Genomic DNA, 27,935 nt, shown 5'->3' on the forward strand with positions numbered 1-27,935 from the left:
GGGCAAATGCATGATTTTGATGTTTAAAACATTAAGTTGGATTTTCTGTTATTTTAAAGTTCATTACAAATGTTGGTGCTCAAAGTGTTGTTAAATGGATCTGTTTCACTCATGCACACATCAAAAAGGGTTTATAAACATTGTGTTAAACAAATTGAGCAATATAGTGCTTAGAGAATCAATACTTAAAAGCACGTATCCAATAAGACCTAGCGATGTGCTACTCAATTCATTTCGCAAGTTTGAGTGTTCTACTATCCAGCGCCATTTAGAATTCAAGACTGAAATTACTTAGCAGCTGAGGCTAATTTTCACCGTTGTTTACTTGCAACTTGTTCATCAGGATCCTCTGAGATGAAGGGTAACGTTTAAATGTTGCCTTTGTTATCCACTCTTAACCTGATTCGCTCCAGATGGATTAAGGAAAACCGTGAGCATCACATGGAAAAAACATCCTTTAAATTAGGTTAGCTAGTTAAGTGAAATTTTGTTTCATTCTTCGGGTTTTCCTTATTCACTGACGCGTGCCTCTCATTGATACTAATGTGCTCTTGTCGCTCTAACTTTCGCTGAACTTGAATAAAATGATAAAATGCATTTGTTTTCTAATGTTATCTGGGACAACAAAACACTTTATGGTATAACCATCAGCATCCCAATAGGTTGCCCTCCATGCTGACGTAGTAAGTTAATTAACACAATAGTTCCAATTATCAAGTTCCAATTTGTAAGTAGTGTTGCTCAGGGGGTTAAATGCGGCGAATTGTTTCAAATCGACTGAAGCTATTATTAACCGTAAGGTGTAAAGCCTTTTCTCTTGCGCTGTGCCTTCACCTCACACCCAGCAGAGATACGAGCTCTCTGATTCCCCTTCCAGAGCTAAAAATAAACTTCCTCCCAAGATGAGATTTCAGATCCCCCATTCTTTATACTGCTCCTGCCATTGGAATGGAAAGTCTGAAGTGAAAAAATACCTGGTTAAAAATAGTCAGACAGACCAGGGGTCTCGCCGGGCGTAAGAGGCCATCGCACTGGGTCCTAGCGCAACTGCTGACAGTAAATTTAACCACTGCACAAACACTTGACAGGCTTTCGCTGAGCTTCATTTTACTGCCAGAGAAATAGAGAAAAATGTTTTATGTTATTTCCTTATCATTCTTCCGATACTAGGCTTCCACATGTTATTCTGATTGTTTGAGTAACTGTCTTTTATGAGGTGGTCTTTGGTGCATTAAAATGTGTTTAACAAGGAGGCCAACAAAGTTAAAAAGAAAAAGGTCAGCTGTGATGTTCATTTCCTTATATCCAGTCATTTATTGTATGTGAAACGATAGGAATGGGTCCACTGTAGTGTCAGTCAATCAAGAGTTACATTTACACAGCAATACTACCGTTTGTCAAGAGTGTGGAATGTGAGATGATATGGGTTAGACAAAGGGCACTACTAGTGTTCATTAAGGTGATTTCATATTTAGTCTATCACTTTTTTTTTTTTCCAGTGATAACTCTGTAATTTAACACGCACCTAGAATCGAATGGGACGTATATTACAAATGGTTCCAAACGAGAGAGAAGGCAGTTCGTGAACGCATTGATGTAAAGTAATGTTGGGCGAGCACTAGGACCCAGCCGCACAGACTACCACTTGGATTTACAGTGTTCAGAAGATACTCGCTCTAAAACTCGGTAGCAGAGAGGAGAGAGGCATTGGTTACCCTCTGCTGAAACGCAAACCATGCCCTTTACTGCTTCGCAAAAGTCTTCTTCAATGTAAGTTTTAAACTAACCTCTTTGGCTTACCGCGTTTACCCTTCGGTGCCTTATTGAAGGTTATTCTTATCAAAACGAGTGAAAGCGTAAAGGTTTGTAGCTGTGGCATTTCTGCCAGGTAAGATGTTTAAACTAAAGTGATGTTTTCACTTGCTCCAATCAATATGCATGTTTTTACCAGCATAGCCGATGTTTTGTTACGAATTGTTTTACCTTGCTCAGAATAATTGCCGGTCTGTGTTAGCCTGGTATTATTATTATTATTATTATTATTATTATTGTTATTATTATTATTATATGTTATCATTGTGTTTAGACTCTGTGTAAAGTAGGGTAACACTGTCGTACAGTATTCTAATGTCTAACGAAATGAATGGGTTGATGAGTGATACGATGTCATTTCTTTATTTTTCTTATTTTTTTGGGACATTTAATATATTTCGACTTCAATAAAACACAGTTGACCTTATTCTGTATCTTTCAATTACCGTTCACATAGTAGGTCTTGTTTAATTTCGACTCCTGCCTCCAGAATAATTTACCTCTTAACTGCATCCTTTGAAATAAAATCGCACCGTGAATTTCACCAGTTCAGTTCCTGTACTAAAATTATGTGCACTGACTGCCCATTCATAGATCGTAGCATGTCTCAAGGCATTTGACATTACGTCTGGGGCAGCGGAGTTTGATTGCCTATCCGCTTGTTCCAGTCCTTCCTTGCAGTAGTTGTGTGTGAACTCTGTGCCGGGTGCTCATCACGCTGCTGTCTGAAGCAGGTGCCGGGGACAGATGAAGACAATATGGGGGATGCTTGCTCTCAGAAACTGGGATCTGCCAAGTACCTTCGGCTCCTTCTGTTCATCCTGATCCCGTGTATATGTGCCCTCATCTGTTTACTGGTCATCCTCCTGGCTTTTGTGGGTAAGTCAGCCTGTTTGTTACTGGTTCAATTTTGTGTCATGTGTACGCCTTGTAAGACTTGGATAATGTGCTGTTGTTTGTTTTACATCCCAGTTTATTGCTGTGATTTATCATGGAGAGTTTAATCAGTATATTTGAATATAACTTTATTTTTATCTTATTATTTTAAGTTTTTTTCATATGATTAGCTCTACATGCAAAAGTTCATGACAGGTGGTACAAAGGAAAGTGTAGTTGGTGTCATGCATTGACTCTTAAGAGTTTGAGGACTTTATGGACTTAAAAGTCAACTCCCATTCTGATTTCTGTAAATAAGCCTTGCATCTTGCAAGTGGCAGTGCTTCTGGGGTGGATGTGCTAGGGTGGATCAAGTGAAGTGAGGCTAGCTGTGGAGTATTTGCAGAGGAGAACCTGTAAACAGGTACAGATTTGAGTAATTTCATGCTGTCTAACAAAAATTGCTGAAGTTGTAGTTGCAGTTTACCAGGTGCCAGCTTAATAAAATTTATATGACCTGCCAAATCATCTGTTTTACCCATATGCATACATATATGGATGTTTCTTCATTTTGAGAAAACTATCCACCATAATATGCTAGACCTACCTACACTGAAAGGAAAAAAAGACAACAAGCAAGACAAATTCCCTCCTTCAATAGAAAGGGAGAAAAAAACGTGGTGCGTCAGGAAGTGAGTGTATCGAGATTAAACACGCATTTGACTGAAATATCATCAGCGTTATGTTGCTTTGTCATGCTGGAGTCATCCTTTTTGTCCTCCTACTCTCTGGTGGGTGGTAGAAAATGTGCAGGATTTAATATTCCAACTCTACTTAGGCTTTGAAAGAAGTGACAACCAAATATCGCTGTGCAGATATGTTCTAGCGGAATGACTGCTATATATCAGCATATACAGGCAAAATCATTTCACAATCTTTGTTGAGGTCACTTGTAGACAGTTCAAGCTCCTAAGAGAAAGCAAAGAAAGCAAAACTGACATTTATTTCGTTGTCGTGTCTGTGATTCCATTTCATCATCTAATTCATTATTTGCATACTTTGGGCTTTCTTTTCAATGCCATTAGATCTATCATACATTAAGTCACAGAAGTTGCATGTTGTGACAACGAGAGATTTCAGAAATGGTTCCCTTAAATCTGATGGTAAAACACAGTTAAGTGTGCTCATTTAATTACTGTTAAAAACATTTGACAATGGAAGACATCCTCATAGAGGCACAGTTTAATATGACAGAGCTGAACAGTGAAGGAGCTTTTTATAGACACAAAAAGAGTGAGCAGTTTATTGACGTGAATAACCAAATGTACTTTGTTCTCACGCTGCATGACTCATCCCAATCATATGTGTTCTATACTATAATGTGTTATTTTTATCCCATTGGTGGCGAGGAATATGCAGTGGTGAAAAGTGAGAGACAAATATTGTGTGTTTTCTTTTATACATCTCCTGTAATTAAGTGGCCTGGTGCATTGACAATTTATAATAAAATTGATATTTATGAATTAAACATTCAGAGCTACATCTCAACAACATGAGGATTTAAAGACAAGCTTGGCTACATTTGGCTGCCTTTAGCATCAGTGAATTAGAAAGGTAGTACATGCCTCTCCTTCTCCTGCTGAATTTCGGATGGATCTCTATGGAAGCCAGTGTGTCCGTAGCATCTTTTAGGACAATCTTTCTCACAACCTTCAAAGGAGAACACATTCCTCTATGTGTACATTTTTACATTGCATTGACCTTGATGGTGTACATGCAGGAAACTTCTTTGTTTATCAAAATGAAAAACCCATAATACCATGTAATGACCATATTTGTCATATCCTGTGTGTCATTATTTTGTTGAAGCAACTTTTTTTTATTCCCATTTCCTTTGCTGTCATCCACAGATGGCATTGACTTGGAGGCTTTGAATGTAAGCTCCCCATATCTAATTATGTCACAAGAGTGCTGTGACTCACACACGGCACAAACACAAAACTTTCAAAAAATGACGCAGAGCACGTCGATATTCCCAAGGCAACACAGAGCAGAACTATGCCATGTTTGAGAGGAAGCAGCGAATGTTACAGGCAAGTTAGGGTGCACTTACAATGTGAGGATGAAATTAGTTTATATAGTAGATGATATTATATGGTAGTATATAGTTTAGTTTACCTCATCAAGGTTGTACTTTCAGTTGTGATTTTTTGTCTTGTTTAGAATGTTCTAATGATGACTTCGTTTATTGAGAAAAGCTATGTAATGACTGGACTGCTGAAGTGTGCCTTACCCAGGTCATTGAAAAAACTCATGGCTTCTGTAGTTTCCACACACATTAGGATAAGACATTATCACGCCAACACTGTTTTTTACATCATGGGGAACAAATGTTTTGTGTTTACTCTGTCATTTCATAACATTATTCAACTGTACACTCAAATATGAAATGCTCCCTATCATCAGATGCTTTGTATGGGAAAATGTAGAGGTGGGAGGCAAATTTCTTCACAAAACAAGGATATTTCCACCAGTCTTATGTAGAAAAGAAATGAAAACCCATAGAAATGTACATAAAAGAAAGCTTCTCATTTTAGGAAATAAATGAACTACACAGACCTTACCCCTGTTTTTGCTATTGTGAAATTATAGGGGTGTAAAGCTAAGTTTTTTGTTTTGTTTGGTGGGCCATAAACCTGAATGAATTTACAGCTCAACAGCTGTGGGTCTGAACAAGAAGGGACTGAGAGGTCAGTTTACTGGAAGAGGAATACAAAAACCCCCACAAACCCTCCTCTCCCAGAGGAGTATGCATCTCAACATCTAAAGGCATGTCCTGCTGTTCGGTGTGCATTCCTGTTCTCCTTACAACAGCAATATCCACTTTTGTTTACAGCCACCAATGAAACCCATCATGCTGTAAACCAGGCCTCATGTAGTCAGCTTTTCAAAGACCACACATATACTCTAAAGTTTGTGTCAATATGTGTGAATTCATGGAAGCATGTTTTTTTTTTCTTTTGGTGGGATGCTATCATTCTTCTGTAAGTCCTGTCATGTTCAGCTCTAATCTTGAATTGATTCAACATTATTGAATGAAATGGATACCTTACTCAGGGTTGCAGCTATGCTGCCCCCCAGGAGATACTGAACCCTTGACGCTGCCTCCATTTGTGAGTGAAGCACCTTAACCATCTTATCATGGCAACCCCACCCAGATGGGCTCTTCTCTTTTCTTCATCCTGTTGAAGTGGCAGTGATGGACATTCATTCATCAACCAGAGATCATAGGCTGAACATCTTTGCTTACTTTGCATTATTTGATTTTTTTGCAATCTGTGAAACAGATGTTGCAGGAGGTCTTCAGATATAGAAGTTTTTGATGCTTACAATAATGGGAAGCACCGATCAGTCCAGTTCAGGATTTCACTGTCTAAATAAACAGGATAGTAAAACAGATTAAGTTGCTAAAGAGTAACAAGTTCGTTGTTGTGCTCTGAATTTTGGCCAGCAGTTGGTAGGAAGCACCTCAGATCCTAATGACTATACTGTTGTCATGTTTTGAAGTCTTGTATGCCCATGGAAGAAGAGACATCTAAGGCAGTTAACTTTTTAACAAGCTGACTTTAAATGTGTCATAAAAACAGACACCCCGGCTAAAATAATGAGTAATTCAACAGATCCTGTCAGCTAGACCTCGTTTTTCTCAGGCGTACATGTTGTGGTATTTATAAATCTTGTTATGGTCACTGGCATTTTTAGACACAGCTGTCGGAATATTTATATTTAGACACATCCAATATGCAAATGTGTTTATGGACTTTTAATATCCCAGGCCTAGTTTTATATAGTGGGATTTTGGGAGAACCAGAAGTGAGCACTCAGTGGAATCTCAGTCTCCAGGTAGAAAAATTCTTCTTGAAGATGACCAACATTTACCTTTACAGGAGTTGATTTGAGACATTTGTCCAAACTTTTTTCCTTTTTTCTGATTTGTGATAGTGTCTGTTTATTGGTGTGAGTTGTTAGTATTTGTAGCTGTATTGCTTGTATTGGCTGTTTTTTGGGGAAAAAAAAGCCTTTGGAATGGAGGCATTTCCGTCAGAAACATGATCAAAGAAATCATTGCCAAATTCTGCCATTTGCCCTGTTTCTTTAAGTGTTTTATCAGTAAGTAATGAGTATGATTTCTTTTTTTTTCTCCTTTGGAAACAGGTATAATTGGAAATGGCTTCTTGGAGTCCAGTGAGACAGACTCGCTGCCTGCGAGCAAAAGTGCTCTTACCACAGACATTCCCTTCATCGTGTTCAGCACGGGATCGCCGGGGACGACCGCAGAGACGGAGCTGAACAGCCAGTCCGTGCTGCTCTCCACCAGCCGCGACCAAACGAGCCAGGGCATGGGCCACTGGAAGCCCCGCTCGGACAACTCCTCCAAAAGCCCCACCCTGTCCACCACCCCCAGTGAGGCCTCCAACAGCGTCCCGGACTGGGTGACATCGCTGTCGACGCTGAGCCCTCTGTCACCAGCCACCCCCCAGCAGGCAGTCAGCCCCTCCCCAGACCAGGGTAAGGCAGATGGAAAGCAGGAGCTGTGAGCTGTGGGTTTGACTGGTCACAAACTGCTGTGTGTCCCAGGTGGTTATTGCTGCCTTGTAACACCTGGTCTCTATCAGTATGGTAGATGTACATAAGGTTGCATTCATACAATTCCTAAAAATGAAGTTGAAATACAGGTTCATTCAGTAATTTGTTTAGCAAGATGAAACTTTACTCTTTAATCTTGTTGTCATAAAATACTTTGAATTTTACCAATACAGATGTCCATTTAACTATTTTCAGCTGTTTTTTTCATACAAGAACCTTCCTGATAAAGTAATAAAGTAATGCTACCAAGTTACCAATTCTGTTTTTCCACTTTCTGGTGTAAAACTTTACAGCTATCTGTATCCATATGACCTTTCCTTTTGGGGAAAAAAAAACAATAACTTTTCTTTACTATTTTAATTCTTCTGTTTACTTGAAATTTGCTTTTCTTTTTTGTTGTACTCTGTTCTGTTGATGGAAACTATAGCAACAGCAATTATTGTTATGTGGAGGTTGCATTATATTTTCAGTGCATGTCCTTTGCAAAGATAGAGACAGTGACTAGAATTCTGATATGGTGCTACAGTTGTCCTACAGCTTTGACCTCCCCAGAGAGCACAAGATCAGACTGCTTCCACGGGACGATCCAAACACTATAAAGATAAATCACTAAGCAAATATTCCTGAATCATTCACTGCTGTGAAGGTGGCAATATCTTGGGAATTACAATGAACCTCTCAGACAAGGCAATAACGATTATTTACAAGAAGGTAAAGCTTTCTTTTAAATGAACTTTACAGGATCAATTACAAACTCCAGACTTGGAATGTTGTCTAAATGAATTAATTAATGTTATCAGGCAGCGCCCCAGATTCAGGCAAATGTCCTGATTTTAGACAGCCAGTATTTTCGGCATCAAAGATGGTTCTCCCATATTTTGTTATGATCTGGTTATACTGCAGATTGAATTATTGAATCTCAAAGCTATGACCCACTGAGAGGAACCATTATCATGGCCAATTTAACACACAAAATGATTTGGGGATGTGTTTCAATAATTTGGTCATTTTATTTTGGGTGGTGATGCTTATGGAAATACATAAAAAATATCATATTTCCAAGGACTATTAAGGCAAGTAGTGGTGCTCTGTGAATTATATTTTCAAGCAGACACAAAAGATACCCATAAGAGCACTTCAGGCACTTCAGATAACCAGAAGTAATATAAGCTTTACAGTTGCCTTGAACTTACAAGATATTATTAGAGGTACTTCATAATGTGAGGCATTTTATAAAGGTATTTAATAAGTTAACAAATTATATGTATTACACTGTATAATACTAGTATGAGCTTTCCAGAACAATTTGTGTTGCCATTCAGTTTATAATATTGATTGTAATAAAAATTGAATTTGTCTTGCATAAAATTTGGGTTAAATATAACTTTAAATACACTAATGTTGTGAAAATGTATTTGGTTTATGAGGTTAGTATTAGTATGTTTGTACTGATATAAGTAATATTTGATATCGGTTCCATAGTTTATTTTACTGCATTTCACCTTGCACACCATGGTGCTCAGAGAGGTGTCCTGCACAGGAAGTACATTTGTGAAACACATTACTCTTATTTTTTCATTTCGGCTTCCAGATGTCTGCTCAGACATCAGTGAGAGCCAGTGTCACATGCTGCCCTACAATCAGACCAGCCTGTCATCGCGTAGCGCCATCGTCAAGAGCGTCGAGGTGGAAATGTTCCTCAAGTTCTTCAGCTATCTGAACCGCCTCAGCTGCTACCGCCACATCATGCTGTTCGGCTGCAGCCTGGCACTCCCAGAATGCATCACGGAAGGCGAGGAAAGGTATGACAGCAGGTGACACTTGCCCCTCCAAGGCCTTTGGCTCCTTGTAGTGTTCATGTGATCCCGCCACCCACAAAGCAGCACGGTGAATTGATTACAGGAAGTTGGTGTGGTGTGTGGTGACCTACAGCGCGAAAGTTAAAAGTTATGTGCCCAGTGTGGATTTTGAGTGATGGTCCTTGCTCTGTCCGTCTGCTTTGTGGCTAATTTTGGAAGCAGAAACCTCATCATATTTGGCATAGCTGTGCAGTATTCAGAAGAGAGAGGCAAGTTCGATAGTCAGTAGAATCCAAGAGTCACTTTGCTGAAGTGCCAAAAATAAACTGAAGCACTGAAATTAGTTTCTCTATTAATGCCTGGGGTGGACAGAGAGAAAAACAGGAGGCATATATATAGCCCAGCCCAGGCTTCCCCTGCTTTTCCTAATGACATCAACTCTCACCAGACAACACCCCTGAGGTAGCCATATTTAAATAGACTCCGAGATTTTAGCTTTGATTAATACAGTTGTGCATAAGAATATAGTGAATAACAGTCACATATCTTAATTGTAATCATAAGATGTATTTTGGATGTTCCGCTGATCATATTTTCGTATTACTGCATGTTGTGATCAACAATCAAACAATCCATCAAACAACAAAGCCGGGGTCGTTTATCACTCTGTATCACTCTGTTAACTTAAGCGCTAAATGTGTTGATCTCAAACCTTGAGACCCCTCTTTCCATTTGCCCCAGGCACCTTGTCTTCCCCTGCATGTCCTTCTGCGAGGCTGCAAAGGAGGGCTGCGAGCCCGTCCTGCAGATGTTCAACGCCTCCTGGCCGGACTTCCTGCGCTGTTCACAGTTCACCAACAACTCCACCACAGGGGACAGTGCCACGGCGTGCTACAGCCCCAAACACGTCAAAGGAAAGCCCTGTGAGTATCGCACTGCTACGTGAGGCTCTGCAGGGAGAAACGCATGCCATCAGATGCCAGTAAAGCAAGCAGCAAGAATGAAAAAGGTCCAGTACTTGCCATGTGCAAGTATTTAAGCAAAATGTTACAGTATGTGGGAAAACTCCAACTTGAATGAGTTGCATTGTGGTGGATTGTGTTGTGTTAGGCTTAGCTCTGAGGTCATGTAATGACACATCAATTACAATATCGGGTTACTACAAGGGGATGTCTGTCAAGACTGTGGCTACACACAACAGTTGGCCGGTTGCAAAAAGATGAAATGGTCCAACAAGGATCAACTGGCTTTGAAGCCAAACAGACATAATGGGCTCTTAGACAATTCCTGTAATCAACACTTGATATCAAACATGTGTTCACTGTGCATTACCATTACAGTGCAACCATGACTATGTGAAAGGGTTGATTTTCTTAAGGCTGTCGCAGTGTGCCAATACTGGAAAGCAAGACTGTTATCTGTGTGCTGATGTTGGATTTAGGAGCACCTAAGATCTGAAAAGAGGAGAGTAAAAGTGAAAAAGTTAAATGATGTACCTCTGCTATATATCCAACTCTAATGTGTTCACATGGTGGCAAGGCAGAAAGGTGCCTGAACCATATTGAATTAGCCAGTTTGTTTTTCCACCACAAATCTGTCGGCTGTCTTCAGAAATAGTCTGTTGACGTCAACTACCAGACCACAGAGTGCCCATGGCTTTAGGCCACACATTCTGATGTGGGGAGAGGTCTCCAATCATACTGTTGACTCAGGTCTTTCATGCCTATTTGTTTTTGTTTGTGTTTTTTTTTTCTTAATTTTGAAGCCTGACGTCATGATAGCAAGACCACAAATTAGCAAAGAACCTGAAGCACCTTTGGGCTTTCATGGAAAAATGGAAATTGGACATGCACAGCAAGATTTCTTGGGCAACAATGAAAATCAATGTATATGTTCAAAAGATGGTTTAAGGGTGTGAAAGTCTCTATGTTCTCTTTTTTGGTAACATATAGTTTGTATTCAAATTCTAGAGCTTTCACAATATTCCTGTGACTTTTACATTCTCTATGTTCATGTTACTTTCACATGTTCTGTTGGCTCTAAAGCACAAATGTTCTATGCTACCCTGTACAGCAGTACGAATTTAGGGAATGGGTCACAGCATGAAATTCAAACTCTTTTCAGATTTGCTTCACTTGAGATTTGTCAGTGATGCCTTGCCACATTTGTTTTCTGGATTTTGTTGGCTCCTCATAACCTTCTGAAGAGGATTTGTTTTTTGAAGGCTTTTTGAAGGTTAATTTTGAGAGTATCTCTCAGTTCCTATTTGAGGTCTGAAATCAGTCTGCAGTTGCTTTGTCTTAGCTGTGCTGTCTTTAATTGTTAAAATGTAAATTGAACAGAATGTTATGGTTAGTTCTCAAAGCATTTCACATGTGAAGTCAACTTTATTCCTTCAGCGAAGACCATTCAGTTTTATATCTCTTAATAGTAAAAATATGTTATTCCTGCCACTTTATTAAAATGAATAGACTTTCTTGTCATTTTGTATTTGTCCATTCTCTTGCTTATGTGTAGAGTAATTCAAACAAGATTAATATCTTCCAGTACACAGCATCTGGGCCCTATTAAACCCATAATATTTTAAAATACAGTACTTTTAATAACCAGTTATTGTCTGCGATTATGAATTTTTGTGGCCTGTTGTCATACACCAGGAGTTTCCAGGTGTTCCAGGAGTTGTAGCTGTAATGTACTGTGGCATGTCAGGTTCACATTCATAAATTCACCTAGTCCCAAACACAATCATATTTAATATGAATCTTTCAATAGACATATACATTGTTACTGCATGTCTTTGAATAATACAACAATTAATATTTAGCCTGTTTATTCGATATAATTAGGCAAATTATGTAATAAATACATTATCAGGTGGAAAGGTCAGGCTGAAAAAGCCTTAATTGCTGCATTATTGTTTTTTTTGCCTGTACTTTTCTTTAAATACACCAACTTTAAATCGTTTGGTGTGTTTGTTCTGTTCTCCAGCTCTGTGTGGTGGACGAGATCACTTCCTGTGTGCCACGGGAATATGCATCCCCAGGAAACTTGTGTGTAACGGGTACAACGACTGTGATGACTGGAGCGATGAGGCAGAATGCAGTAAGTAATCAACTACTGCAAATGTTTCCTTTGTCTCCCAACTTACCCAGAGAACAGGCTCAGTACAACAGTCACCGTCCATCAACAGTGATGGTTCATTCAAGGCCAGTGACTAAATGTGGACATTTTTGATATGGTCAAAACTCAGAGGGATGGTTATTTTTTCTTCTGTCTGTAGGTAAATGAGTCAGAAAACAAAACCCTCACCTGGTAAATTTATCTTAAGTTTTAAATGGAGGTTACCGACAGCTTTCTCTCATCTGGAGAGAATTAAGTGTAAACTGAATAACATTTAGGCCGATACTCGCTCTGTTCTGTGGGCTTCATCTTACATAAACCAAATGACACGCTGTTGGCGTACCATTGTCTCTGTGAATGTGGTGGTGTAGTGGGAGCTGCTCTTGACAGCTTTGCGATTGATAGGTTGACATTAGAAGTAAATTCCAATTTTCCTGTCATCAGATGTCACATGCCATTCTGTGTGCTATAATTGTTTATAATTATTTTGTGTGTTCACTTGCCAGTCGACTATGCCAGCACTGAGCACCACATGTAGCATTCCAAACTGGAACATGCTGCTGGGCAGTTCTTTGAAACACCTCGCAAGTTGTATTTCAGCGGTTGAAACCCTGAACCCCGGCACTTTCCATAGCCTCCCAAGTTTGGGAGGCCCTGCCAAATGGCAAATATCATCCCTGATGCTGGTGTGAAAAGTCAAACACGTAGGTCACTGGGGCTGAAGCTGGGGGAACAAGTCAAAGCCTGTCTGAGACCCTGGCCAGAACACAGAGACGGACACTGATTACTGCCCACAATATTAACTCTGACTGAATCATGGCCCATGACTGTGTTAACACCCGGACTTTTATAGTTATTTATCTGTGCCATCTAAGGGAGGAAAAACTTAGGTGAAAGTGAAGTCTGAGGTGAAACAAAGTCTGAAGTGAAGTACATTTTGAAGGGAAGTAAAATTGTTCTCTTCCATTTAACTGCCCTCTCCAGACATGCCACAGTCTGAAAAATGTGTCCTTCCCTAATTACAGGTGAAGGCAGGGTAAGTGTTGCAGTTGCAAGGGGCTCGTTTTGTCAAATTATTGCATTTAATATTTATGATACAAGTGTTCATATGAGCACTTCTGTCTGATTAGTGAGAAGGTCAAGGCGCCCAGTAAATCCAGTTAAAATGGAGTATAAATATCGTGACCCACAAGGGCATATTAAAATAGAATGCTCGCTGTCCTCTGTGTCCTGCCATACTGTATATCCTAAATTCAAAACAGACAGGTCTCTGTCTGTGACATATGGCCTGGTCCATTTATGTGTTAATGTTTTTAATATCTGCACCGATTAGATTTCAGAGTGTAAGGCAGCTGCAGCCAAGCGGTCTCTTTTTCCCTGAGACGGTCAGGAACAGGAGAAGGAAATCAGTTGTGCCCTTAGATTCATGGGAAATGGTTTCAATTCATTGTAAAAAAATGACTGACCTTTTATGACGGACATGAACCTGCGCTTTCCCTATTAGCCTGTCCAGTGTAACAAATCTTTGCGCTGGCAGTGATTGAACCCACATGAAATGTACACTGTCCCCAACTCAACTTTAAAAGAGGTTACTCATGTCCGCAAGAGCCACCCGTTTTTCTTGGTTGCTAAGCAAGACCTACTGTTTGCTAGATTCTGCTTCCAATTAATTCTCACAGAAGTCTGACCATAATGCATTGGATGAGTCAGCTGCGCTGGCTCTCTCCAGTTTTACCAAGCTGCACCTCAAACAGGAAACGGAATGAGGCGAAGGTGGTTTTGTGTGTGCCCAGTAAATGGGCTCCTGAGGTCTGTACAGCACAGCTCCAACGTGCTCTCATCTGCAGCTTGCGAGGACGACCAGTTCCGGTGCGGGACGGGACGCTGTCTGAGCCCCAGCTTTGTGTGCGACGGGTACGATGACTGTGGGGACCTGAGCGACGAGCAGAGCTGTGGTGAGTGCCGTTTCGCTTCCTTGGCCCCCAGCCACCCCCTCCACGCCCCGTGTTGAGGTGACGCAGTTGGCCACCGCAGATTAGCTCAGGAATCAATGAAAATCCCAGGAACTTTCCTCTGGGGGAGAAACGTGTGGGAGTTGTGAGCGGGAGAGGGGAAACCCTTCATCTCATCAGCGCCAGCTTACTTGTTATTTATCAGTGTTTTAGCCTGGTAACAACCTCCCACTCCTCCTACTCTAGTTCTGCTACTCGCTTTGGAAGTAACAAATAATTCCATGTCACTGGTGTACACATGCAGTTTCTTACATCCTGTCTTTATATAGCAGTGCTCACTTTGGTACTGTCATAGGAGTACACTGCACATGGGGCATAATGCAAAGACCAACAATAAAGGATTTCATCACAGCACAAGACTACATAGAGCTATGATCCCATCCAGTCTCCTCCTGTCTGTCAATCCTTTTTTGCTGAAAGAGGGGAATATAATCTTTTTTTTGAAAATAATGCCTTTGGCTAACTATCCCAACCCACTGTTAACCTCATAGGTGATGTCATTCACTGTCTCTCTTGTAAAAACAGTGTAGGTTGGGCCAGCTGTGGAATTACTCTTATAATATGGTTCCTGAGACATTCACAGTAGAATGAATTTGTGGTAGAGACACCCTCAGATTGATGTTTGTCTTGACATAAATGACACATTCTCAATGAATCTGGTACGTGATCAAATAAGTGAGTACCAGCAGGTTCATTGACCAGTTTTTTAAAATCCATCTACAGCCTTTCCACCATAACTTTTGGGGTCTTTGGATATTGTCACCCAGAGAACATGATTATACTTATTTAAATGCAAATAGCATTCTAACCATTATGATGATATTTTTAATGGTATTTGAATGTGATTAATGCACTCAGAAATAAGAGCCCCTCAGTTCTGAAATACATGGGTCCAGACTCTGGATCTCTATGATGAGGTGAGATGTAGCTGATGGGCAGATTGTCCAGTGTAGGGAAAGTGTAACACCTCTATTCAATATGGATATGGCTTCATGAAAGCAATGCAAGTTTTTTTGTGGAAAAAGTACATATTGTTACGCAAACAAAAAAGGTTTAAAAGCAAAAAAAACAACGATCTTTTATCAGATCTGCAAAATTTAAATTTGCCTTAAATAAATGTCTATGTGCACAGATAAGTTGATGAGCGGGAGACCACTTTTACTACAGCTCCCATAATGCCTCCCTTTTGACGCAACAGGGGTAGGGAACAACTGCTTACACTTTTAATAGAAGGACTTTTCCTTACTAAGCGCACAGGCATTAGGGTGTAATCCCGGGCAGTTGTTGGACTGGTTTCCTAGGTCACAGTGGAAATAGCGTGCAAGTGATTTCAACCCCATGCCCGAGCAGATATATGGCTCAGAGCAAACAGGAAAGGGCTAGGGAGCCATGACAATTACGTAGGCATGGCCCCTCAGGAATGTTTTCTGCGCACATGGTCATGAATGGGAGGCAGACTCTCTGTTGCCATCACCACATTATGTTCTTTTGGCTATGGAATTGTTTCCAAATAAAATCCATTGGCTTTTTCCAGTGTTGCCGTTGGAGCTTGATTGTCTACGTACTTATTGTGAATCACTGATTACATAAAACACAAAGTTAGTGTTGCTATGAACCTGTCAATAGCAAGAGACTGTTTTCATAGAAACAGTTTCTATCACCCACGAAATACCCTTTACCATGCATTTATTGTATGTATGTTTTTATTATGTTTACCAAACATTTCTCATTAAGGCCCGGTGAAGCCAAGGAGAGTGGGGAAATGTTAATCTCCATGTTCAATGGGAAACTATGCAGCACACCAGTAATATTCACCTGAACCCTCGAGTGTGCCAAAGTCAATAGTGATCTGTAAATGATTTAGATGATCCCAAGCCCATGGCAATATCCAATAAAGAGTATATGCATAATAAAACATTAGTTTGGTAGTAGGATGAGTGGCTTTTTATCTTTTTAAAAAGTTTCCGTGCCTCTCTTTAACTTCCTATTCATAATATCATGTCAAGCACTTACAGTTCACCAAAACAGATGACACGCTGTACATTTTCGGCCTAACCAAAACAGGCGTGCGCAAGAGGGGCCAGGGGTGTACGTCACCGTAACGTTACACCTCCATGAGATATTGTGAGCATGTGAGTGCTGGAATCGGAGGGACTGACATGCTACAGCTGTGTTTCAGCATGCAGCCCAGACAAGGAGCACAAGTGCGGGGATGGGAGGTGCATCACCAAGGACTGGCTGTGTGACGGGGACCATGACTGCATCGACAAGAGCGATGAGGTCAACTGCTGTGAGTTTGACGTTGGGCTTTTCCTTCTCACACTGCCACGATCATGCCATTCAGCACACACTGGAATTCTCTGGTTTAGCCTGTCTCTGGTTTTCTTATTCACTGATTCAGCTTTCAAAATGCACAGAAAAATATACATTTCTCACTTTCTCAGTTATCTTGTCTTCAAAAAATATGTGCATAATCCATCAAAATTTAAAAAATTTTCTTATATAACAATAACTGAAACTGAAACAAAAATGTTCTGAAACACTGTTTCTGTTCTTTTTAATATTAGGCTATTATGCTGTATGTATATATAAAGACTGTGGGGGCAGTGTTATATAATTAATTAATCTCAGATGAATTGACTGGTGAAAAATTAATTGAAAACTGGGTTAATTGTTCTAATTGTTCCACTAAATGCAAGTTGCACCAGTTGTTCTTGGTTGTTTTTGATGCTGATGATGGCATGGTGTCCCCTCAGCCTGTAAGAGCCAAGGTCTCCATGAATGCCGCAATGGCCAGTGTATCCCTGGCGCTTTCGTCTGTGACGGCGAGGACGACTGCAAGGATGGGAGTGACGAAAACAACTGCACCCAGCAGCAGAGTGAGTGTGACACCTGTGACCATGCACTGTAGGTCAGGATAGAGACGCCACTGCATTTGCACTGACCGTCCAAACATTTCTGATAAACTGCATATGGCAGGACACACTCAAGGCTGAAATGTTTGGGCACTCAGTGTGAGTACAGAGAATATAAACCAGGAGTACAGTACAGGTATGTTTTTTTTTTCTTCTTCTTCTAACCTTTAGTCTACTGCTTTGAATTCAGTCCTTTCTTGCCAGCATGTCAACATCGCTACAAGCAAGAGCTTTTCATTTGAACAGAGCCAGATGAAAAGATGTCCTTTCCGCAGATAGCTCTCTGATCTCTGATCACGGCCTCGAGCGTTTCAATGTGTGGTACCCATTCACGTAGTAGAAGTTGATTTGCTTATTGTGCACTGGTTTTTGAAAGAACAGTCATTAAAACATGCACATATGAATAAATACAAATTTTACGCCAATTACATGTCGATTTTGTGTTTATTGGTTTGCTCCGTCCATTATGATGGGTTGTGAATTTTCATTTCAATCAAATCGCTGCACATTTTCGTGAGATGTTCAAAGCGGGAGCACACCATCTGTACTTCTGTTCTGAAATTTGAATGCGTCATTAGAAACAACTGTTTATGACCTGGCCTGTTTGGAATCAGCATGGCCACTGCTTGTTTCAGTGTCGTTTTGGCTTGAGTCTCAAAGGCTTCTTTCACAGGCCAGAGCACATGTAGTCCTGGACAGCCGAGCTGCATCTCTACCACATGTACTCACGGTTGCCATGGGAATGCGCCGTGTGACAGCCGCAACAACAGCTCCAACTGTAGTAAGTGTGCCACCAAATTCGGCATCGGTTTTCTCACTGTTAAAGTAACGCTGACTTTTCGCTCAGCTTAATGATGATAAGATGCTGAAATACAGCTACCTGTACCTGTGTCGCTAGATGTGGAGTGTTGTGGTGGAGAGCTGTCCCATGCAGTTGTGGGTAAAGCTCAGGCAGATGGGACATGATCGTGCCGTAATGACCAGTTCAAGTTTGTCCCTCCAGGCCGCTGTGAACCCATCACCCTGGAGCTGTGCATGAATCTGCCCTACAACACCACCAGCTTCCCCAACTACCTGGGCCACCAGACCCAGAAGGAGACCTCTATCAGCTGGGAGTCTTCTCTCTTCCCGGCACTGGTCCAGACCAACTGCTACAAATACCTCATGTTCTTTGCCTGCACCATTCTAGTGCCCAAGTGTGACCCAGAGAGCCACCAGAAGGTCCCACCCTGCAGGTAGAGCTGTTCCTGCTCAGAGAAAGAGAGTGAGAGAGAGAGGGCCAGTTTATTAGCAATGCACACACAATGGTCAATTATTTGATTATATTACGTGTGATATCTGGCTCTAGATCTAATTTCAGTATAAGACGCACTGTATTCGAGAGGTGTTTTAGCAATGCATTCTCTGGCATGCTAATAAAGCTTAGTTGTTTGAAATGAAATTACGCTGAACTGAGAGAGTTCAGAGAGACTTAAAAGCCTTTTAAAAAGGAGAGTAAAAAAGAGGGATGCACAAAAAGAGGAGAGTAGGAGGAATGAACAAGTGAGAGAGAGACAACAATATTCATTAGTGTCACAGAATATGCTGTCTTTACAGTGTTAAATCTTTAAAAGTGTTCAAATAAGTATAAGTGTGTTTTTATATTAAAATCCAATATTATTCTAATGTCTCTAAGTGTTGTGCTGATGAAGTGGGAAAAAATGCTATTTCACTTCACCAAATGTTATAAGAGGACATGTGTTTGATAACTAAAAATATATATGATTCTGTTGCCATGGTAACTAGACTAAATCATTCAGACGCAGATGGGTATCTTTGAGAGTGCTATAAATTACATTACCTATAACAGACAAAAAACTAATAACTATTTTGTGGCGCATTGCACAGGTCACTATGCAGGAACTCCAAGGAGCGGTGTGAGTCTGTACTTGGAATTGTGGGATTGCAGTGGCCAGAGGACACAGACTGCACCCAATTCCCTGAGGATGGCCAGGAGAATACAACCTGTCTGCTGCCAGATCCCGATGTGGATGGTCAGTGGTCACTTCTCAAAGATGAACTACCGCACAGGTGGCTTAAAAAATAGCTTAACTGATTTAAAGAATGCCAGTATGCCACCAGAATACAGGCAATTGGGGGAAAACTGTGAGAAAATGCACACATATTCATACTTCATACACTAAATCACAGAAATCATGCAAGCATTATATAATTCTCATGACAATAACACAAAGGTTGTAAAATTAACTAATCCTTAGTGTAGAAATGCATTGCTGGTATGATTCTTTCCTGGCAGTTGAAAAAAATAGCTTATCCCTGCTCTGAAACAGCCAACAACTTGGCAGCATGCATCTGTCAAGTGTCAACTAGACATATTCAGGGAGACAGAAGATCTTGCAGTCTGAACTGTTGATGGATAACGATAAACACCTCAAAGCTGTTGCATCCATAAGCTTCTCAAGCCTTCAGTAGGAAAAGGTTTACCCATATTAATTGGTGCAAGGTCAAGCTGTTGGGCTTGCTAATGTCAAAAGATCTTTATCTTATTGACATATCCAGTCATATGCACTAGGATTTGATTATGTTACTGTTTTTCATGAGTTTCTTAGCAAACAGAATCTGAGTTCAGCATACGTAGTTCTGTAACTTGTTTATACAAAGCAATATAAAGTTTATGGTCTGGATTTTTTTGTTCCTTCCTTCTCACATTTTCTGCTGTTATATTGATTGATTTTCATAACTTACTAATCACCAGGTTCAAAGTAATTTTCAGGTCACATAGGCCCAGCTCTCAGACAGTTTTGCTGAAGCTATATATACTCTGTCTTGTTACAGTGAATAATTTAATGAATTTCATTTGCTTAATGTTAACATTACTGTTACAATGAAAGTTGTCTGTTTCTGTTGTGAACAGAATGCTCACCAAGTCACTTCAAGTGCAGGTCAGGGAGGTGTGTCCTGTCCTCCAAGAGGTGTGACGGTCACATGGACTGTGACGACGACAGCGACGAAGAGAACTGCGGTGAGCAGACAGACCTCAGCGTCGCACACCAGACTGGGGCGTCACACACCACCACACCAGCAGCTGACATAAAGGACAGAGGGGAATCTTATAACAGCAGGGGAATCAGTGTGCCTGATCTCACCATTTCTCTTCTCTGGCTGCCAGTTAACTTCACCCCAAATCTTTTTGTTATGTCCCAGATTGGCAGTAAGATCATTGCCCATGAAGACTGGAATTAGAGCTAATCCAGAATATCTGAAGCACTGAGATAGTTGACTCTAACAGGCATGTGGTTTAATTGCTGCAACACGATTTATTGCTGGTGTAAATAGATTTGCCGTTTACTTACAAAGACACTGTGATAAATTGCCAGAGTGTCTTTGAAAGAGACACAAATCAACTTTGACAAGAAAGTTCTTCAGACAGTCACACTGGACTGCGTGGACTTTGAATTGAATTGACCCAGACTAATAATATTACTGAAGGACATCTGGTGCTTTTAGAATGCTAAATGGCTGGATTCGCTGCCTACTTACAAATGTTAATATGCAGGAGAGCTGCTCGTTCGCTTGCTTTTGACCAGGACAGCTAGTGGTCAATGTCACTGTGTTTTTCAGACACCTGCAAGTACTTATATCCAGGGTGACTTTGAAAGGAAACAGTACACCAAAAATGAATGATATATGGAACTTGGCTGCCTTTCTCTCTCTCTCTCTCTCTCTCTCCCTATCTATCTATCTATCTATAAGAAGAAAAAATATATATATATAATATATTTTTTTTCTTTCTTCCATTACATACAGCACATTCATTATTGATGTTTTAAAAATGTATCTAATTATGTGCATTTGATGAGACATTTTAAATTCCCACCATGCTATTGAATCAACTCAGTCATTATTGATGAATTATATTGTAGTCATCACCATTGTCGTGGTGATGCTTTGTTAAGCACTAAATGCTTGGGGAAAAAAACATTGCATTACAGCCTTCAATCTTAATGGGTGCTGTGAATTCAAAGGAACTTGAGAGGCAAAAAACAATTAGCAGATTCTGAACTGTATTTCGACTTGACATGCCCTTGAGTGGAAGTGGCTTGGCATCAAAAGAGTAGAAGTCATGTGTTCTGATCATACTTGTTTTATGTAATATCTCACGTACATGAACCATGTGTACCATGACTTCAACTGACTACTTTTTAGTCAGTTAAAGCATAATTAGACAGTATACGGAGGGTAAAGAATAGGCGATGAATGTGAGATATTGAAAAAGTGTTGATACTTGCTCAGAAGAGGAGTAGCATTTCTCCAGTGTTTACTCCCTGACCTTTCCTGTTACCAGGTTGTAAGGAGAGGGGATTGTGGGAATGCCCCAGCAACAAAGCCTGCATCAAACACACAATGATCTGTGACGGATTCCCAGACTGCGCCGACCTCGCCGACGAGAAGAACTGCTGTAAGTGTGCGTTCGTGGGGAACGAGGCGAGAGAGGTCAAATACAGTCACCAAGGCCCTGTGGCTCAAAGGCAATGGAGGATATTTACTACAGTGTAAATGGCACTGGCCGGAAGCTGTCTTGGCCGGTTCCTTGGACTGCATTTATTCTGCCCTGTCTTTCTTTCAACAAGTCCCGGAGTTTCTTCCTTGCCTCGTGTGCCAGGGAGCCCCAGCTTCTTCTACAATGGAGTAATATCTAATTATCTGTAAAAAATGTGCATTTTAATTATTTACGGCCAATCATTAGTTATAATTATCATGGCTTAAAGTAAAAATCTATTAAAAAATGAAAGAAAGAAATGAATATTAAATTTAATTAAAACTTTAAACGTGGTATTTTAGGAAGAGTCTTTTTCTCCATAGAAAAGCTTCACTCCCATCAGAGGCAGTTATGAGAACATGTTGCTTCGCTAATCTCTGTTGAACAGTTGTCGCGATGTCTTCTTTAACCACGCTCTCCCCTGTGTGTTTTACTGCAGCCATATGCGACGATAACGAGCTCGCGTGTAACAATCACGAGTGCGTGCACCGCACGCTGTGGTGCGACGGCAGGAAGCACTGCTCCGACAGCTCGGACGAGTGGGACTGTGGTGAGAACAGCCGTGCGGCCAGAATCTCAGTGTGACCAGAGGCCATTCATTTCGCTCATTTAGTCAACAGCGCCATTCTCTTCCAAATCATGGGGTTTATGTGCAGCAATGAAGCTCATGCTGTTTCTCCCTCATTTAGATTATTTTAGAATTAGACTGTAATGTTATTAAGCCGCGATCTTCTTTTTTATGTTCATTTACCCAGTTAAATCAAACCTTATTTTCCCTTCACTTGCAGGATATCAGAATGAATTAACTGCCAGTTATAACATTCTCAAGACTGTCATCTTTTGGGAATTTGGAAATTTGGAAATCCTAGAATGACCTCATATGTTTACATACAGAGCAACGAGTTCCCACATGTGCAAACCCTTTACTGTTTACCCTGGACAGCCATTTCAAAGCAACAGCCCTCGAGCAAGTGTTCACTTGCAAAATTTGGGTACTTTTTTTTAACGTCATTCATAGTGAACCGTGAGAAGTTAATATCACCCTTTAAGCCCTTATTCGCGATTACTTCTTCTTATCCTGGAAATATTTTGTCATGGGGCTGTGCTGCATGTCTGTGCTCTGTATTCTCCGTCTCCTTCCGTCCTGCAGTTACTCTGTCCAACACCACGTCCTCGGCCCTGACTGTCCACAAGACCGCGTCCGAGTACCAGGTGTGCGCCGACGAATGGCACCCGCAGCTGAGCCGTCTGGCCTGCAGGCAGATGGGTTTAGGGTAAGGTCAGTAGCTAATAGAAGAACATCTGCGCAAACGGGCAGACCTGTGCATGTCGCGTGCCCCGAAGGCACTGCTGCCAAGCGAGGGCCGAGAGGCGCCTGCTTGTTCAGCTAGCCGCTCAGGTTTCGCAGATTTTGTGGGAAAGGAATGATTTAACTAATTTGATTAAGAATACTACATACCTGTGCTAGGGCTGGGCGATTAATCAAATTTTATTTTCAATTACGATTTTGGCTTCCAATGATTATGAAAATAAGATAATTGAGATAAAACAATTATTGAGCCACATTATTTACTGAAATTTATGTATATATTATTTATTATTTATTTATTTTTTTTATTTTATTTATCTCATGTTTTTTTACATTTGTTTTTCAGTAGAATTATATTTAAAGTGCAAGAAAACCCACTGTTAAAAAGACAAGTTTTTACACACACCGGTCTGATCAGTTGTTTAGTGTGTATGCTAACACCAGTGCAATTAGAACACGAGATTGGAAAAAAATATAGCAAATGCGGCGGTGAAAACTATGAGAAGCTTAATAACGCTAATGAAAACATAAACCATATAACATAACACACGTGCTACATAGCATAAAATAAGTTGCATGCAAAAGGGTTAAAATCTCAATAAATGTATGGTGTTTCCAAAGTCAACGAGTAATCATGTTAAATAATCATGATCTCAGTATTGACCAAAATAATCGTGATTATGATTTTTGCCATAATCGAGCAGCCCTAATCTGTGCTGTCCTTGAATATTGCAAGCTTGACACTTTATACTTGTTACTTTAAAAGTGTACAAACATAAACATTGAGAATGTTAGAAGTTAGTAGCCCTACGAAACACTGTCCAGCAGCTTTATTTCATTATGAAATGGTTTGGAACAATCACCTTTGTATCATCCATATCTTATATAGTCTATGACTTCACTGTAGGGAGCCTTAACTCATAATTTCACGTGCCACCAAAGCCAGTCCTCATCTTGTGAACTCTCTGTGTTGCTGCTCGCCAGTGTCCCAACCGCCGTCGAGATGCTACTGGACGAGCCCAACCAGCCGGGCCGCAGACGGTGGCTACACGTGCGTCCCGATTGGTCCCAGAGGAACGGATCGGCCCTGCAAGCCATGCTGGAGAAGAGAGGGTAGGGTCTTCACGCTGGTGTTGCTGAGCCATGCTGCGCAGTTTAAGAGAGAGCTGTGGTGTGTGCATAAGAACTGAGGAGACACCCTGGTCTTATACATGAAAAGCATCCCGCTGATGTTCACAAAGGTGTCATGTTGTGTCCGCATATTATGAAATGAAGCCACAGCTTTCTATGTTTGGCACACATTTTATTTTCATAGCTCATTTCATAGACCCTCTGTGCTAGTATAACAGCACTGTTTTGTGATCAGTTCTGGAACGTGGACATGGAGTGTAGACAGTGTATAGCAAACATTGGACTCTGTTTTGCAAAATGGAAAATGCCCACCTTTGTTTATTTGCTCCACAGGCATTCCTGTCAGTCCCGGAGGAAAATCTCTCTTCATTGCACCAAAGAAGGTATGTTCTAGCTCTCTGAGTTCACATTCAGTTCACATTACCAGTTTATAATAGTAAAAGTACTACATATTCAAACTAAAGTTGTGTGTAGGTGGTTTAGGACAGATGCTTTCAAAGTAAAATACATAAAAGCATACATATCCAAAGTCTTGAAAGACAACAGTTTCATTTGCTAATTAAAGAGATCAAGGAGGCAGGGGGAATGACCAGTTAAAGAGGTGAAGAAGGCCAGGGAAATAATTGCTCGAAGCATATCCATCGTGACTCTCTCTCTCTGTCTCCCTTTCTCCCTCCGTCTGTTTCAGACTGCGGGCGTCGGCCAGCAGCGCGCATGTCGAAACGGATCCTGGGCGGGCGAACGAGCCGCCCTGGACGCTGGCCATGGCAGTGCTCCCTGCAGAGCGACCCTAGCGGGCACATCTGCGGCTGCGTGCTCATCGGCAGGAAGTGGGCTCTGACTGTGGCGCACTGCTTTGAGGGGTGAGCGCCTCTTCCATGGGACTGCCTCCTGCCGCTGTCAGCATGACACCAAGGGGTACAGACATTCCTAGCAACAGGAGGCCAATGAATGTTTTTCTTATTTGTCACTGAAGAGCATTTTATGTCTCAATAGAACAGAATTGTATCCATTCAAGTTAAATGAGCAACAGTGTCAGACCAGGCTAACAACACTCTCAGACCTGTAAATCTGAGCATAACACTATTCAAGCCCTACCACAAGTTAACTTGTGCAACCTGACTACATCATAGATGAATCGATACATACTCATTGCATCTATTTACCAGATGCTCTTACTCTTTGATATGGAAAATGTGAACACATTGAAAATGTGTTCAACATTAATACTTGTATTTGCTGATTGCAGTTGTTGTATGTACTCTATATGAGCTATGAAGCGTAACTGCTCATAGACGAAGTTTATAACTCTTGAGTCTGAATGGTTCCTTAGGCGGGAGAATGCAGATGTCTGGAAGGTGGTTTCTGGAATCAACAACCTGGATCACCCCTCGCCCTTCATGCAAACCAGGAGGGTGAAGAGCATCATAGTCCACCCCCGGTACAACCGCGCAGTGGTGGATTACGACATCAGTGTGGTGGAGCTGGACCACGAGGTGGAGGAGACCAGCTACGTACGGCCGGTCTGCCTCCCTCACCGGGGCCAACTGCCCAAGCCTGACACTTACTGTTACATCACGGGCTGGGGCCACATGGGCAACAGGAGTGAGTACAAGCCAGCTGCCTTAGAAAGTGGCCTGTTGTCATCACTGATCCCAGAACAGCAGCATCTGACAAGTTTTTCCCTCTTCTTCTGTGGTTAGTGCCATTCAAGCTTCAGGAGGGAGAGGTGAGGATAATCTCTCTGGACCAATGTCAGTCTTACTTTGACATGAAGACCATCACCTCCCGCATGCTGTGTGCTGGGTACGAGTCGGGGACCGTGGACTCCTGCATGGTGAGAATTCCTTGTCTGTCATGAATTTTGTGGAAACTAAAACTGCTGATTTCTTTTTTTTGTGTAAATGAAATTTCTAAGGGTTTTCTTATCTATACTTTAAGAGAAAAGATTTTTTGCATATGGCCTGGGAGTTTCTTTGAAGTATGTCATGCACTGGTTTTAAGTGCTTGTAGTCTTCCCTCTTCCCTCTGATTGGCTGGCCAATTTCAAGTTCAAATGGATTTCAAGTAGAAAACATTGAGCATTTCCCTTTTTTCACATTTTTACATCACAACTGCTAACAACCAGAAGGTGGCAGGTGAAGCTGTGCACAATTGGTCATTTTTTTTGTACATCAGTCAGTGGAATCTTCATAGTGAGAGGTGGTACTGGTCACGGAAGCAGCAGGAAAAAGTGAGCCCATGTTCACAGGCAAAATTGCATGTAGTTAGGTAGTGCCCTCTAGTGGAACCAAAATTAGTGAGTGGACAGTTCATTTTCTATAAATATGGCCCATGCTCTCTGTTTTTACAGCTATAGTAATATAATTACAGCTATAGTGCCTGTGACCTGTCTTACGTTTAGTAAGTGTTTGGCAGTGTGTTGACCTAGTCAGTGTAGTGTAGTCCATGAAACTTTTTTTGGTTTCTTTGTTTCGTCCAAATTTGGAAGAACTTGAAAATAGTCACAAAAATATTCTTCACTTGTTTTATGATGTATGCACAATATAAAGGGGAATCACCATAGATAATAAAGCCAAATAACCTTTGACTGGTTTGAGTTACTACTGGTAAGAGAACTAAAATAAAAAGGTATGCGTTGGTATCTTTGTGCTTGTTTTATTTTTCTAACAAATACAGTCATTCATGTATTATTTATAAGAATATAATATAAAAATATTATGTTTTGTAGTTTTATAAGAAAATCTAGTCATTCATTTTTCATATTTTACAGTAGCAAAGACACCACCATAACAACTTTGGTTTTATTAAGCTGGAATATAGACATTAAAGCAAGGGGTCTCTGCTCCATGCTGTGTTACAGGGGGACAGCGGGGGTCCGCTTGTCTGTCAGGAACCGGACGGGCGCTGGAGTCTGTACGGGCTCACTTCCTGGGGATCCGTCTGTTTTTCCAAAGTCCTGGGACCCGGCGTCTACAGCAACGTCACCCACTTTGTGGAATGGATTGAGAGACAAATTTACCTCCACACCTTTCATCTCGCCTAGCTAGGTCACTCCTGCTGGAAGGTTTTTTTTATTATTATTTTTCCTCTCCTTTCTTCTTTTTGTTGGGTTTTGGGGTAATTTGAATGGGGAGAACGCCCTCTTCCTCCTGTGAGGGACAGTAAGGGAGTGCCACTCTGCCCATGGATCCACACTTGTCTCCTGAGAGGGAAATCCAGGACGTCTCTGATCGTTGTCACTGTGTTCTCTGACCATTCCAAGAGGATGCGCCTGCAGGTTCCTGAGCCTCATGGATGTAGGCAAGACTTTAGTTGTCTTAGTTGCTATTGTCTCTCTCAACATGTCAGGTACTGTGGAAATGGGTCTTTTATTTTGACATTACACTGAACAGTCATCTGTGGTCTACTGTCTCCAAATGACCTGGGCACACACAGACGCATACACATACATACGTATGTGTGTGTACATATGCATGTGTATGTGTACACACAAATTTAATGTGAATGTGTCTATATATGTATCTGTGTGTATGTGTGTGTATGTGGATTTTGGTGGAAAGTACTTTCTGCTAAGAAGCTGGCAGAACTCGGAAGCACAAGAAGAGTGCTGTTTCTGAAGTGTGACTTGGGCTGAATTAAGATTCTTAATGTGACTGATTATTCACCAAAGCCAGTCATCAATCACAAATCTTTATGTTGATACATACAGAGGTATCCACAAGACTGGCTGCTGTCAGAGGTCCTTGAAGATAAGTTTGTATCCTGTTCACC

At 41.0% G+C, this 27,935-nt stretch overlaps 1 protein-coding gene across 1 annotated transcript; it reads left to right on the forward strand.

Annotated features, from left to right (window-relative positions):
• The first annotated feature begins 1,696 nt into the window (after nt 1–1,696).
• corin (corin, serine peptidase) lies at nt 1,697–27,626 on the forward strand. Its single transcript, XM_036551971.1, has 22 exons — nt 1,697–1,770; nt 2,547–2,691; nt 6,904–7,257; nt 8,927–9,137; nt 9,876–10,057; nt 12,123–12,236; nt 14,102–14,209; nt 16,446–16,556; nt 17,023–17,145; nt 17,855–17,962; nt 18,185–18,416; nt 19,069–19,214; nt 20,096–20,203; nt 21,527–21,640; nt 22,161–22,271; nt 22,872–22,995; nt 24,015–24,143; nt 24,495–24,544; nt 24,850–25,024; nt 25,495–25,766; nt 25,865–25,998; nt 27,025–27,626. The coding sequence occupies exons 2-22, from the start codon at nt 2,571–2,573 to the stop codon at nt 27,205–27,207; spliced, it is 3,210 nt and encodes a 1,069-aa protein (XP_036407864.1). The 5' UTR covers nt 1,697–1,770; nt 2,547–2,570; the 3' UTR covers nt 27,208–27,626.
• The last annotated feature ends 309 nt before the right edge of the window (nt 27,627–27,935 follow it).

The sequence above is a fragment of the Megalops cyprinoides genome, chromosome 18, assembly GCF_013368585.1.
Source record: "Megalops cyprinoides isolate fMegCyp1 chromosome 18, fMegCyp1.pri, whole genome shotgun sequence".
In the NCBI taxonomy this organism is placed as follows: Eukaryota; Metazoa; Chordata; class Actinopteri; order Elopiformes; family Megalopidae; genus Megalops; species Megalops cyprinoides.